At 33.9% G+C, this 16,370-nt stretch overlaps 1 protein-coding gene across 1 annotated transcript in view; it reads right to left on the bottom strand.

Moving 5' to 3' along the window:
* Positions 1 to 9,020: 9,020 nt before the first annotated feature.
* Positions 9,021 to 16,370, bottom strand: part of LOC148598966 (cell surface hyaluronidase-like) — a 41,110-nt gene continuing 33,760 nt past the window's right edge. Inside the window, exons 19-24 of the mRNA XM_088561130.1 lie at positions 15,012 to 15,245; positions 14,069 to 14,271; positions 12,909 to 13,082; positions 11,226 to 11,400; positions 10,877 to 10,999; positions 9,021 to 9,730 (exon numbers count right to left, since the gene is read on the bottom strand). Coding sequence (XP_088417256.1) covers positions 9,686 to 9,730; positions 10,877 to 10,999; positions 11,226 to 11,400; positions 12,909 to 13,082; positions 14,069 to 14,271; positions 15,012 to 15,245 — 954 coding nt within the window. The 3' untranslated portion in view covers positions 9,021 to 9,685. The remainder of the gene's footprint in view (positions 9,731 to 10,876; positions 11,000 to 11,225; positions 11,401 to 12,908; positions 13,083 to 14,068; positions 14,272 to 15,011; positions 15,246 to 16,370) is intronic.

The raw sequence follows: 16,370 nt of genomic DNA on the forward strand, positions 1-16,370 counted from the left end.
TTTATTTTTCGAAATGACCTTTTTTACTTTAGAAATGCTATTGTGTACTCCACTAAATCTGCAAAAGTCACCATTTGAAGAAATACGATTTTCTCATCCGATTTCATGTTTCAATTTGATAGCATCGTTCACAATATATCTCCAGGCAATTTTACCAAGAAAATAACCACCTGTTATGAATTGATGAATATAAAGTCAAAAAATTCTGCAGTATACTAATAATGTCAGCTATTCAGAACGATTGTTACAATCTGGTAAACATGTATAGAGTCTCTGTAACATAACCTTCTTAAGTAGGTATTGACAATCTATAGTTTTCCGAAATAGAGTAATTTTCGCCTGTCAGTTTCAGAGATAATATTTTTCAGTCCCGCTCTTATAAATATCGGACCGTGTATTAGAACTAAGACGTTGAGGGTTTTTATCACAAAATGTTGCAGTGTATTCAACATGTTCTTTACCTAAATTCTTATATCATTTCAGACTTCACAAACGTATAATAAAGTTGTGGAAGTACCATTGATTGGTATAATATGTTTAAAGCTAAGGGATTTGAACATTTATTTCTAATATTCGTTACACTGAAGTATGTATATCGCCCCTTTCTACATTCATTTGAAGTTCTCTGAATCGAGGAAAATTTACCATTGAGTTCTATTCAAAGATAATTATATGATTCAGATAACACATTTTGTTCTCCGCTTATTGACTACACCAAGTCTGCGTTCTTTCCAGATTTGTAAAATTGTACCATGCATGATTTTTCCCGTTGAACTCAAAACGCCATTGCCTAGAGTATTGTTCACATTTATCCAACACATAGCAAACCATTTCGGGTAGTAAATATGCATACAATATCGTCAGCTAGAGCTGAAGCTGAACATCTCAAAAAACGAAACAATACAAAGAAAACAAAGAAGAAAAACAAGAGGCTCTCAGGAGCCTGGAACGCTCACCTGGTTAAATTTTTGCCTTTCAAGGGCAATAACTCTAACAAGGAGTTGTCAGACAATTTTGATTCATTGGAGTCTTTTGTAAGCCTTATATTATAATAATGATCATTTTAGCAATTGAAAGCTATTGGCTAAATCTAACGGACGGATTTGGAGATGTATGCATAAATCTGCTGTCTGACCCCATTGTTCTATTTTTAGAAACGGCAGCCATGTTTTTTTAGCGTTCAAAATCCGTCATTTCGTTAAGGATACCCCCCCCCAAAAAAAAAAAAAAAATGTCAATAATTTCATTGAATTTTGCAGAATAGTTTCTGAGGAGAAGATTTTTTAAAGTAAAACACCAAGAACAGCAAAAAAAAAAGTCCAAAAAAGGGCAATAACTCCAACATGGGTCAACAGATTTTCACCAAAATCTAATCACAGATAGATCTTGTCACGCTGAATACTTTTACTCCGTCAGAATTTGGTTAAAACTAACCGTTTTGGAGATATATGCAAAAATCTGCTGTTTGACCCCATGTTCTATTTTTTAGTAACAGCGGCCATGTTTTTTTTCAAAAATCCAAACGGCCATTGTGTTAAGAATACTCTATAAAACAAAAATACCAACTTTCATTGAATTCTGTACAGTAGTTTCTGAGGAGAAGATTTTAAAAAAAATTATAACATTAAAAACAGCAAAAAACGCCCAAAAAGGGCAATAACTCCAACATGGGTCAACAGATTTTTACCAAATTTTGACCACAGATAGATCTCATTATGCTTAATACTTTTATGCCGTCAGAATTTGGTTCAACCTAAATGTTTTGGAGATATATGCAAAAAACTGCTGTCTGACCCCCTAAGTTCTATTTTTAGTAACAATGGCCATGTTTTTAACAGATCAAAAATGCAAACCGTCATTTTGTGCAGGATACTTTAAGGAACAACCATCTTAAGTTTCATTCAAATCCATACAGTAGTTTCAGAGGATAAGATGTTTGAAAGAGTAATCAAGGGAACCAAGGTTATAGCGGTAATCAAAAGAATGTAATCCAGGGACAAAGACCAGACATGGAAAACAGACACAACAAAGAACATAAAGTAACTAAAATCATACATACAAAGTAACAAAAGTAAATGAGCAACTCGGACTCCACTAAAAAACTGGGAGCATGGACCAGGTGCACCGGTAGGGTAAGCGTCCTCTGCTTTTCTAGAAACACCCGCCGAGTTGCTCATAAAAGGTCAAGTCCGGGGTAGACAAACGAGGGAAGGAAAACTATGACCCGTTGAATAAATCAGTTTTCATGGTGCTGATGGATACACCATAACGATCCACGAGTTCACGATAACGGCCATAAAACTTCTGTAGTGATGACTTCAATCTTGTAGCAACATAACTCTGTTCCAGAAGCCTATTTGTTAGAGTTCTAGCGCGATACAAAAAGTCTGCGTAGCTTCGGCAAGCTCTGGCATAACGTATGAGTTGTGATATGAACACTCCATACGCAGGAGCCGAAGGGATGTTGCCACAGAAGAAAGGAAAGTTGACAATTCTGAATGAAAAGTCATCACGTTTGTCGTAAAGTTTGGTCAATAGTTTTCCTTTACCATCAATTTTTAAGTGTAGGTCAAGATATGAGGCTGACGTCACAGTGTCTGTAGTATCCTTTATCTCAAGTTCTTTTGGGTAGATGCGATGTATCAAATCCCCGAAATTAGGATTGTTTAAAGATAATACGTCAACTATATAGCGGAAACTGAGATTGAAGGATCTAGCCAAACGATATTCTTTCTTCCTGATCAGATCAGCTATAAAGTCAGCCTCATAAGAGTGAAAGAATAGGTCAGCAAGTAAAGGAGCACAATTTGTTCCCATTGGAATGCCGACCGTTTGTTGAAAAACACGTCCACCACACTGGACAAATATGTTGTCAATTAAAAATTCCAGCATTTTGTAAACATCTTCCTCTGTATATTTGGAAGATGATTTGGAATTATGTCTTACAAAGTATGAGGAATCTCTACCAAGAACTATACATTTGTATCTAGGTGTACCATCTTTTTGGGAAAAAACAACGATGTATAATGTTTTTAAGTCGGGATTTTAACTGAGTATGAGGAATAGAAGTATACAGTGTTGAAAAATCATAGGTTCTAATGCTATTATATTCAGATAATAGTCTTGAACTGATTGTCTCCAAAAGATCTTTCGAATTTTTCAGGATCTACATTGAATTAATACCACTACGGGAGTAACAAGTGTTGTGGTAGGACTGTAGACCCTTGTTAACGGAACTGATTGTCTCCAAAAGATCTTTCGAATTTTTCAGGATCCACATTGAATTAATACCACTACGGGAGTAACAAGTGTTGTGGTAGGACTGTAGACCCTTGTCAACGACGACGGACGCCAAGTGATGGCAATAGATCACATGGCGGCCAGGTGAGCTAAAAAGAAATAAAGAAAAAAAAAAAAAAAAAAAAAAAAGAACAACCAAAAAAAAAAAAAGAAAAAATGATAATACACCGCCTCAGCGGCCTCTCCTGTGACTTGAAAATAATTTGAAGAAATTCGAAGTGCATTGGTTAATAATGATTGCACTTAGTATATTGCGGTACAATTCATTAATAATTTATAGTCTATGGGCTGGGAGGGTCCACCGTGCACCCTCCCCCCATTCATCAACTTCATAGTGATTTGTAGGTATCTTTATACCTCCCATTACCGAATCAATTTATCGCCAAAGAATATTCTTAGATTCTTTTTTGGTATAAGCCTATATTTGTATCCTACTGGGTCAAATAGCCAAGATTTTTGTGACTTAATTGTTTGAGCGTCTTAGCCTTCCTGGGATGAAATATGTGCGAAAACTAAATACACTTGGGTATCATCGTAAAGCCCAATGTCTCAGCTTTACAATGGAATAAAAAATAATGCTGTAACACTTAGGGTTTTGTGGTAAAATGAAAAAAAAATGTACCACTAACCCGCCGAAAAATCGCTTGAATTGACATATTTTTCAATGTCGAAACCCCTAGAGTATTTATGCTCCCATGAAAAAATAGCTTTTTGGTATTTTCTGTTTAGTATTATTACATTTTATACTTCTGGGGTTCTTTTGATGAATTTTGGCGATTTTCGTAGTCAGAATTTATCAAAAAATGCGAATAATCAGATTTTCTATTTTTCTGTCAAAAGTCACAAAAATTCGACTCTACAAGTTATTACCTAAATAAAACGTCTCAAAATTGATATCATTCGATAGATATTTTAATTTCCTACATAAATGAACCACGAGAAACTAATTTCCAAGAAAGGATTAAAAAAATTTTTTTAAATATTACCCCTACCCCTAGAAAACTGGTTCTCAAACAGAATTCTCATTCACAGCATACTGACATTGTAGAACTCATATTTTAGGCATCCATAATTAAGATAATAATGTACCTAACATATATGATCAATCCAGGCGCTTTTCCTTTTGGGGTGAAATTACTATAAGATCGAAAAAATGGGAATTTTCAGAACTTTAGAATTTTCTACTATATCAGACAACATTGTCTTTTTTCAGAATGCTGTAGTTTAAAAAAAGCTTTTGTGTAATACGGTTCTTTAATATAATGTCTTAGCTTCAAAACGAGCCCAAGTAACAAATATTTGAACATTTTCGAGTCAAGTTAGGTGAAAAATTGCCACCCCTACCCATGATGAAACATGCCTCAACATACACTAAAATGATAATTTTTGGCATATAACCGGTATACAATAGACATGTCGGGTACTATTGTTTTCATTATTGATGTATTCAATATATTTGCTCATTTCAGGGGCGTATTTTTCAGTTTTAATGTGACAATAATGAGTTTTTCATAAAAAGTGGGATTTTTGGAATTTCATATTTTCTTCAGTTTCACCTATAATTGGAATTTTCTTTCAAATACCGTACTTCAAACAAGATTTTGTACATTCAAATACAATTATATAGTGTCTTAGCTTTCTAACGAGCCCAAGTAATAAATATTTGAACTTTTCCAAGTCCAAATAGGTGGAAAATTGCCACCCCTACCCATGATACAAATGCCTCAACATGAACTAAAATGTTATATTTTGGCATGTAAATGGTGTACAATAGACATGTTGTGTTCTAGTATTTTAATTATAATGTATTCAAAACACCTGCTCATTTCAGGTGCGATTTTTTTCAGTTTCAATATGACAATAATGAGTTTTTCATGAAATTGGGAATTATCGGATTTTCATATTTTCTTCCATTTCAATTGGCATTTTTTTTCTAGCACCCTACATCATACAAAATTTTGCATATACACACACATCTATGTAGCATCTAAGCTTTCTAATGAGCCAAGGCATTGCATACTTTAACATATTCCGAGCCATAAAGGCGAAAGAATGGTACCTCATACTCACTAAAATTTTGGTGATAAACCTAGAATTCATATGTGGTAGATTAGCATTTTTAAAATGGTGTTGAATATATGAATGCCAATCATTCATCGTAGTTGCTTCTTTGAAACCTGATATGTATAAAAATAATGATAGCAAACAAAATCAAATCATGTAAAAACTGTGATATTTAAAAACTATACAATTTACGTGCTAAAATGCGTGATCATCTGTTTTATTCTTAAATTTTCCCTTTTTGTAATATTTTGTCGTCTTCGGGGCAATAGAAGCATAATTTTGCTTGAAAATGTGATTGATACAAGATATCCATAATAAATGCCAGACAGACATTGCGTACAGTCCGTGTATGCTATAAACGATCATTTTCTTTCACATGGGGACAAAATTTAGTGGGTAGGGGTACCATTCTTTCTTTTTGGAATACGTTAATTTTGTAGTGCCTTGGCTCATTAGATAGGTAAGATGCTACTAAAATGTGTTTGAATATACAAAAGCTTGTTTGAAGTAGGGCACTTGAAAAACATTGCCCATTACAGGCGAAATGGAAGAAAATATTAAAATCTGAAAATTCCCCTTTTTATGCAAAACTCATTATTGTCAGCTTGAAAATGGAAATAACTCGCCTGAAATGAGAAGATATGTTGAATATATCGATAATTAGAACAATAGTACCCAACATGTCTTTTTTTACATCGATTATATGCTAAAAATTAACATTTTGGTTCATGTTGAGGCATTTTTTATCATGGGTAAGGGTGGCAATTTTTCGCCTAATTGGACTTGAAAAAGTTTATTATTTATTGCTTGGGCTCATTACAAAGCTAAGACACTATACAATTGTATTTGAATATACGAAAGCTCATTTGAAGTACGGTATTCGAAAAAATGCCAATTGTTGGTGAAATGGAAGAAAATATGAAATTCTAAAAATTCCTTTTTTTATGAAAAACTCATTATTGTCACATTGAAACTGAAAAACACGCTCCTGAAATGAGAAACTATGTTGGATACATCGATAAATAAAACTGTAGTACCCAACGTGTCTATTCTACATCGTTTATATATTAATTATTAACATTTGGGTTCATGTTGATGCATTTTTTTCATGGGTAGGGGTGGCAATTTTTTCACCTAACTTGACTTAGAATAGTTAAAATATTGATTACTTGGGCTCATTTTGAAGCTATAAGACATCATATTATTGTACTGTATCACCCAAAAGCTTGATTGAGCTATGGTATTCTGGAAAAGCGAAATAACGGGTGATATATAAGAAATTCTGAAATTCTTAAAATTCCCCTTTTTCCAAAGTTATAGTAATTGTCACCCCAAAAGAAACTCATCTGAATTGACCAGATATGTTAGGTACATCATTAACTTAATTATGAATGCCTAAGATATGAGTTCTGCGTTGTCAGTATGCTGTGAATGAGAAATCTGTTTGATACCGAGACCAGTTTTCTAGGGATAGTAATTTTAACATTTTTAAAAAAATCATTCTTGAAAATTACTTTTTCGTGATTTATCTATGTCGAAAATTGAATTATCTATCGAATGATACCAAAATTGAGACAATAGGGGTACATTTTTTCATTTTGCCACAATTTTCTTGGTACTATTATAAAGCTGAGACATTGGGCTACATGTCTCATAGGAAAGGCGGACAGGAAATTGTTTCGAAAATCACTAAACGTTTGTATACGATCTAGTGTTTGTCGTAATTAAGGAAGTTTCAATATTTTCATCTTTTATGACGTCAGAGCTTTACACTTACGATTTCTGACTTCATCTTGGTTTTAAGCTGGGTTCATACAGTCTCTTCTTATATACACTTTATTGTCAAGTGTTGTCTTTTTAGTGTACTTCTTGTCGCCAGCTTACAATTAAGATTTATAAACTTAGTTTCTGCCGATTTCTACCGTTTCGCCAACGAAGTTTTTATAGACCTACATATGTAGCCTGGGCACCCAACGATAATTTGTTCATTGCTTGAATAGTTTATAAAAGACACGTATCATTAACTTGATAATCCTGTTTTACTAGATAACCAAAGGCTTTTCAGTTATTGACTTTTTTTTATCAATTTAGATCCAAGTCGCCAGAGCCTTTAGTTTTGTGAAGCCTGTTAGCATCTGCAAATATCTTGCACTACCATAGGAAAATAGTCCGATTGACATACCCCATTAAGGTTCAAATGCAGAGAGCTAGGTCCACTTTATAGGTATTTCTAATGCGTCATATTTAATTAGATGTTATTTACACCAATAAACAAACCCAATAAATAACATTTACTGCGAACTAAATATGCTGATTAATTTGGTTTGTATTGACAATGATTTATTAAAAGTAGTTGACATCTAATCTCTCATCAGTGGTGCCTGTTTATTTCTGTCCATTTACCCGGATAAACAAACCAACCAGGATGTCGATAAATTGAAAATTTACGAATTGGAAAGGCCAACTAGTAGTTATTGGTGTAATACCACTGTTTCGGGAACCAGTCGCCTGCAGATATAAGAAAGTATTTCGGAATGACATGTAGTTCTATTGCACCTTACCAATCTCATAGTTAAGTAGAGGAATAAAAACCTAGTATCACCTGAAAGCCGAATAAATCAGCAGTAGTCTAAAAACTTCAGTTCCTTTTCTAAGTGTAGGATAAAATAATTCTGAACAAAAGCTCTATGCACTTGATATGGCTATATTTCAAAACGAAAGTAGTGATTTCTGAACCTGGCTACTTACACTTTACGGTTCTTTCTTAGAAGGCACATAAGGTACATTTTATGTTGATATTTTTATGAGAATTAAGATAAAGTATCGGTGCTGATGTAAAATTTGCTGAATTTAACATAGAAAGTAATGGAGATATGACACAGTGGTATTACACCGTGTAGTTCAAGTATGCAGTATGTCGAAGAGTTTTGTGTTCATTCATCAAGGTGTTCCATGTAAACAGACATAAATCCTGAATATTACACAAACTGACGCGTCGTGAATTTTGGTGGGACACTGTGCATTTTTTTAATGTCCTTTGTAAACAGAATGATTAATTTAAAAATAAATAAAAACAATATTTATAATATTAACCATTTACAACAATGAGCTTGTGTTTATATACATTTGAATTCGATCTTCGAACTTTACTTTTACACCCTATTTTTACAATTTGACGATTATTTGAGGCGTAAAAATTCCAACGATTGATGTAAATTGATTCAGTACACGAGTACTTTGATAAAAAATTCTCAATTAACTATGGCAAGCACTCGCAAATTTCGATCTACACATCGTTGACTATTTGAAGTAAACTGGATCGAAATCATTCAAACTGAGGCAAGTTTTGTTCTAACAACGTTGTGTACATTGGATTTGATATTTCAGAAAGTACAGACTTTACAGTCCATGACTTAGTGGTGTGTTTAAACCAATCCGTACAACTTTGCTAATTTTTTATTCAACCCAAATTGAACATGATTATCTTATGTTTCACCTTTTTTGCAACTGGGCTAGACTGATTACCGGTATTACATGCACCTTTTTGAAACAAGAATATATATCCCTTGTTATTTAACCGGAGACGACTTTACTTTGGAAGACATGTGTATTATAGGTACAAAAATGCCCGTCTGTGAAAACAACATTATAAGGACTTGTTTTAAAATATTTAATTATAAAAAATACCAAGCATGCAGAAAATACACAACCTATCTATATTATCGAAAGAAAGTACACAATACGGGATCAACTAACTTCTAAGTGTGATATTTTGTAATGAACAAGAAATGAATTATTACGTACAGGGTATTTTGAAATCCGATAGAAATTGACCAAAAAATGATAAATAGTTAAGTTGATAAAAATTCCAATGACTGTCACAAATTAAAGTAAAATAATATAATTGAACTAATTTTATAAAGCAGCGTTCCCAAATGTTATATGCTTTGAAATAATTCGTAACACTTCTTGTACCACATCGACTTCTTAACTGGCTTAAAAATAGCACCACAATGCCATGTATAAATCTGCATTGAAAAAATGCATAAAATTTGTAAAAATCTGAACCTTAATACAAAACCCTCTTTTTGATAAAAAGGACATAGAATAAAACATGATAAAACATGGAAGTGTTATATAAAATGTTACAATATCAATAATGAAATGTTTTAACACACAATAATGAGCATATAAACTACTACAAAAATATTGCAAAAAAACAAAAAAAAAAACCGAAAAGGGTCAAAGTGAATAAATCGTAATCTCAAAATCAGTTCTGATTGGTCGTACAGTTGTTGGACATGTTTGGTTTGCTGTAAGATTAGCTCTGTTGAAATAAGGTGTGGGTACTTCCAGCTCCGTAATTCTAAAAAAAAAACAACTTTATTTAACAAATTTATGAATAAAAAATAAATCATATCGAAAGTGGAAGGTAAAAACCACCCCAAGAGAAGACCGTGAATTTTTAAAAAAAAACAAAGACACGAGGGCTTTGATGTAGCCTACTTTGATTAGCCTACTTAAGGTAATGAAGATATTTGTACGGAAATCAAAAGGATCGAAGGATAAAGGCTAGACAGGCAAAATAGACACACACAAAATATGAAAACATAGACACCCACAAAGAGACAAAAGTTGATGGGCGACCCGTACTCAACTAAAATACGGGAGCATGAACGAGGTGTACCTGTGTGTAAGCGTCCTCCGCTTTTTTAGAAACACTTGCCGAGTGAAATATCACGTCCGGGGCAGACGACAGTGAAAAGGAAAACTATGGCACGGTGAACGGTATCTGAGAACAAAAGCTTAAAACAAGTCAAAATAATATAAGTTCAGAGAATAAAATCCTCCTGATCCATAATCTGTGTAAATTTAAGCCCATAGTTAACAAAAAGTTGAATCCCCTGGATATTATACTTCATCTATATTATGAAAAAAATAAAACCAATCATGGCATATTTGTCCGATAAAGCTTTTATTATATAGATAGCAGTGATTTATCGAATGATCTCAGTGTAAACATAATCGGTAATTCACACTGAAAAAAAACTCTCGCACTTTCTCCCGCCAAAACTTCACAACACGAATATCAATCCGCCGTTCACAAAATATAAAATTCAAATTGAAAATAGCAATGAATAATGGATGACATCTATATAATCAGTAGGATAATCCATGGTGAATAACCAAAATATGATCACTCATGCCGCACACTCCTTAAATCTATGCGTTCTTCACTCTTTCCAATTAATTATCCTATTAAAACTATCGGGTGTCATATATTTAGAATAATGGAATTTTGTTTTTCATTGTTATACATTTTCTCTGTATTATGGAATCAGGTTTAAAAGGTTTCTGATACCAGAATATCAACGTCTGAAACTGTTTTGCAGCTTGGGGTTCGGTGTACCAAAAATGATAGGAGTAAGGAGGTTATGAGTATCTGAGGTAACATTTTATTCTGGGTTAAAAATATAACTTACAACCCATTTAAATCAATCCCTTAGTTTACCTGTGGCGGATCAGCACTGTCTGCTGCAAGTACGTCGCTGTATACTGCTGGTACAGCTGCTCGTTTTGAGCGAATCGTTTTCAGAAGTTTCTTAAATAGTGTGATCAGACGTCTCTTTTGTGACTGCAAGAAACACAGACATAAAATCATATTCACATTATTTGTCATTGAACATATTACCGAACCCACCAAAATATGATCCCATCATCTTGAGTAAACTATCAAATGCGGTATTTGTGCGAAGTACGTCATTGAATTATTGACAATACTCAAAACGTTTATTTGAACACTGTTAAGAAGGAATTAAAAGCACAAAATGTCATTGTAGGCATACAAGACAACGTATTACCGATTTTGGAGTCAAGTCACCAAGTGCGTCACGAGCTTCAGAGATACAGTCATTACCACTGACGTCACTGGCGCTAAATTCTATTGTCAGCGTTATCATCTTTCCGTTTGGATTTTCATCAAATTTATCGACTTCCGTGAAATCATTGGAATGTCGAAATACAGTAGCGAAATATCTGAAAAAAAATATGTAAGATAGATCAATTATATTATACATTCCTAAATTAATATGAAGAAAAAACAAAAGGCTCCCAGGAGCCAGAATCGCTCATCTGGTTGAATTTTGTATTTTATCTTTCAAGGGCAATAAATTTAACAAGAAGTAATCGAACAATTTTGCCTCAAGAAGACTTTGTTAGGACTTATCATAAGGATCATTTCGGCAACTGAAAGTTTCTATCTATCACAGTTTTCAAGATATTGGCTGAAAACTGTTAAAAAACCTGTCATTTTACCACTTTCATGGGCAATAACCCTTACAACGAGTCGTCTGACAACTTTTATGACGACTTTTGTAGTCCTAATAATAAGGATCATTTCCCTAAAGAAAAAAAAATTGGGTAAACCTAACGGTTTTGGAGATATATACGAAAAACTATTGTCTGACCCCTATGTTCCATTGTCAGTAACATCGGCCATTTTTTCGATGGATCAAAAATCCCACCATTAGTTCTATACAGGATACCCAAAGAAATGTTCATACTAAGTTTAGCCAAATAATGTCAGAGAAGAAGAGTTTTGAAAAATAGTTAACGACGACGGACGACAACGACGACAAGTGATGTTAATAGCTCACCTGGCCTTCGGCCAATTGAGCTAAAAAAGGAAAACAAACAAAACAACCAAAAACAACAAAAAAAAGCACAAAACAAAACAAAAAATCAAAAGCCCCAATCTAAAACGAAATAAAACATGCAAGAAACAAACATAAAAATCCAAACGTAAACTGAAGTAGAATTTATGTGAGCAAGCTATCAAAGAGAACACCCACTTCAAGTACCGTAAAATGTATAACTCGTTAGTTCCTCTCCTTGAAGTTTTCTGACACTAACTATATTTTTTCATGCATGTTTACTTGATGCCCAGTTAACATCCTATGGAATTTCATCAAATCATTTGAGCGGATTAGGTGATTTGCGATTGTGGACAGACAGACTGACGGACAGACAGACATACACATAAATGCGTGATTCATAAAAACCACCAAATTTTGTTTGCTTGGGTATCATTAGGTTACCACATTTGCTGAAAGCGGATCATTGGTGCATATGATTTCATAGTTGCCCGGCTTTCAAATGAGAACAGTTTGTCCTTAGTCTACAAGAACAAAGAAATACTCTAACTGAAAACCCGGACTTGGAAATTGAGAGCCTTCCCATAGACTTAAATCGTCACTTAAAGTTGAAAAATGGCTTATTCTCCTTACTTAACTTTATTTTTTATTTATTTTTTTACTGTGTGACTGAATGCCATTAATTACAATTGTGTCTTAGTAAAGCCACGAACTCACATTGCTACACATAAATTACATCTTTACCCCATATCATCACATTGTGACATGTTCTGATAATCGACAAGCGAATGTGTATGAATTGTTGCTGTCATAATTGCTAATTTTTAATTTTTATATAATTCATTTACATATTTGTCTGTTTGTCTGGAAAAATGGAAGTCTTATACTCACCCGGAGTCGCTGTGGAAAAGATATTTACCACCCTCAGTATCTGAATCCAATGTTGCCAGATCATCAACTTTTGTCCATTTGTCCAGACTTCTGTAGGGACTAGGATGTATTACCTTTAGATTTGTTATTGTTGCAGATTTGGGAAGACAAACGCCAACACGCACATAGTTTGAACTGAAAATTAAAAAGAAAGAAAAACCTTATACAACTCGAATAAAGACTAAATTCCACATGAATAGACAAAACATGGTTTTCTTACGCCTCTGATTTTTTACCTTATCAAAACAAAATGACTTTAGTATTACGATACTAAAATCAAACAGGGAACCAGGCTAGTGTAGCGTACAAGAATCAGTTCAAATAACCCCGGCTCTGGGGTAATTTAAGACATTATTCTAAACAGGACATGGACATGTGTTTTTTTATGTGACTCCCGAATTGATTCGGATATACAACAAAAGAGGGCATGCACACCTTAGCTGGGCTCTTGGATAGATTTGGAAGAAATATGTGTTGACGTATATCTAAGCAGGACTCGGAAACAGATTTGGACGAAACTTGTCTATACATACATCTAAACGTGGCATAGGAATAGATTCGGACGGGATGTCTGGATATGCATTAACATTGCTTTCGAATCGATTCGGACATGCATTTAACCAGGGCTGCGGAATTGATTAGGACAGAATATGCCTTGACATACATCGACACAAGGCCCCGGAATAGATTTGGACGAATTATTTCTGGACATACAACTAAACAGGGCTCTGGAATAGATTTGGGCGGAATTTGTCTAGACATGCACCCATACAGGCATGGGCATACGGAATAAATTAGGACGGAACATGTTTAATTTGGACATAAAACTAAGCAAGACTCGGGAATATATATCTGGACATACATTTTAACATGGCTCCCGAATTGATTCGGACACATATCTAAACAGGGCCCCGCAAAAGACTTGGATATACATCTTAGCAGGGGTCCAGAATAAATTTGGACGAAATGATTTTAGACATACATCTGAACAAGACTCCGGAATATATTTGGACTGAGTATGATTGATATACATCTAAACAGGGCTCCAGTATATACCCCTTGGGTAGATATGGATATATCTAATCTGCGTTGACAGATTCGTTGCAACATGATAATCTTACTTTGATATAGCTTTTGTCTGTAGTTTAATGGTTTTTGGTATTTTATCGAGGAAGGTCATTGTGTAGCTGAAATCGCCCCCTAACACCACAAGGAAGGGTGCCGATTCAGCCATGTCAGAGTCTATATATTTAGTAGTATCATCATCCCTTGTCATTCTGACTTCATGGAGATCATTTATCGCCGACGTGTCCATTACTTTGATCTAAAATGATAAAGATATATGTCGGAGACTGTATAAAATATTCAAAAAAAGAACAAAACAAAGAAAGAAAGAAAGAAAAAAACAAACAAATACAAAACAAATAAACTTTTAAAATATTCTTTGCTATTACTTTTCGTGGTTGGTCCAAATATTAACAGATGATGAAAATAAATTCGGGGGTTTTAGTACAAGCTTTAAGATTTTAACAATCAACATCTTATTGAGAATCGTATGATTGGTTTTAGCGCCCCACGAAAACCACACAAACACCTGATGAACAACACTTACAAAAGATCTTATCGTTTGTAATAGTTCAATAGAATAGAAGAAATTTGTGTTCGTTGACAGAGAGGTTTTTTTTACAGCTCGATGAGAGTAAAAGCAATGAGACTATTATAAAAAAATAGTGATTTACTCAACAAGGAAGAAAATTAATATAAATATTGATCACATTGTAACAGTTTTTTTTGCACCTTTAAAGTAGAGTTTTCTGACTATTCATATATCATATATAACTCGTTTTATAATACAGACACGTGACTAAATTTTAAAGACAAAATGGAAAACCAGAAATGTTCAATAGAACAAACAAAGGTACAAACAAAACAGAAAAAAATCTTCAAAATTAGTTCTTCAATATAAAACTGGAAACAAACCCAGTGAAAAGTGTTCCTAATCTTTACCAATAACTTGAGTAATTGTCGCCTCAAACTTTTCATGACTTATGGTAATATACATACTTCACCGAAAGTCTGGCAGCATACCGCCAATCCCCAATTTGTCCTAGTTTTGCATGATGACGTCATATGAAAAGCTTCTGCCCTGAGTACAACTGGAACTTGTTCCGGATCTGTACAGTCGTATTTTGTCAATGATCCATCTAGGTCCCGCACGTTAGAATTATCATCGCCATCTCTATTGGTAAACAATTCATCACCCTCTACAAAGTCCACCAGACGGTTTCCTTCCAATGGCTAAAACAAAAAATTAAGTACCAGTCCACAAAATATTCAGACACTGCCCGTGGTAAAGTAATTCATGGTGAAGAAAACCCCACCCAACAAGTAATGCTTTTTCAGTCTATATGTGCTATACTTTCACATAACGATAATCATTTCTGCATTCTGATCTGCACATTTTAGAAAATCATACATTCATCTCCCATTAAAACCAACCAAATGAAACCAAATCAAGAACGATAACTCTTGCAAAGTGCAAATTTCATGCGCAATCTATATAACTTTTATCTCAAAAGCGCAACATCCAAATGAAAAACTAAGACTGTTTATGTGACCAGTAATTGTTTCTAAACAAAAAATAAAACTATATTCGGTGGGTTTTTCACATGCATGAATCACCTTCTGTCTGATTTTTAGAAAGACTGCTACTTAAAATGCCAATTACAATGGGAGATATCAAAGAGGGTGAACACAGGCAAAGCAACCATGAGATCATAAAAAAATCAACGATCACAACAGAACATTACATTACAGGGGGAACCAAGTACCACGATCACTACCAAATAAAAAGGGTGGAAACTTCGATGCTCCAGTTTTGGAAAGGTTAGCAATTCCTGCTTCTTGTGTCCGATAAATATCATTTCAAGTACAGCAGAAGAAAATCTATGACAAATGTACTTCATAAATCATTTTTTCAAACAATTATACCATAGAGGTTAACTTGGTTAACTAGAATTGGTTACTTATATATGAAATAATGGATATTATTATATCACATCCTGCCCAATAACATTAACATTGATAAATATTGGTAATAGTTGAAGGCTTTCTACGGGAAGACAAGTATATTTCTTAGTGCAAAACATAGATGCAATACCCTACATCTGTCACCAACAATTCAAACTTGGTTATCGACTAGAGGGAGTCTGATTCAAACAAGTAAACTTACTTAGGTTTTGAAAAATACACTTGATAACGGAGGATACTGAGTGCATTTATGATGTCTTGATTTTATTCGATTATGTACAATCTCGATTTAAAGTTCTATTAAAATAATCACATTTTATGAAGCTAATTTTACACATAACATTCAACACTTTGAAAAATAAATGTTTCTCAGTCATTTCCTGCGCGGGAGGT

The sequence above is a fragment of the Perna viridis genome, chromosome 14, assembly GCF_037379345.1.
Source record: "Perna viridis isolate PV_CMFRI_1.1 ecotype Kerala chromosome 14, ASM3737934v1, whole genome shotgun sequence".
Taxonomy (NCBI): domain Eukaryota; kingdom Metazoa; phylum Mollusca; class Bivalvia; order Mytilida; family Mytilidae; genus Perna; species Perna viridis.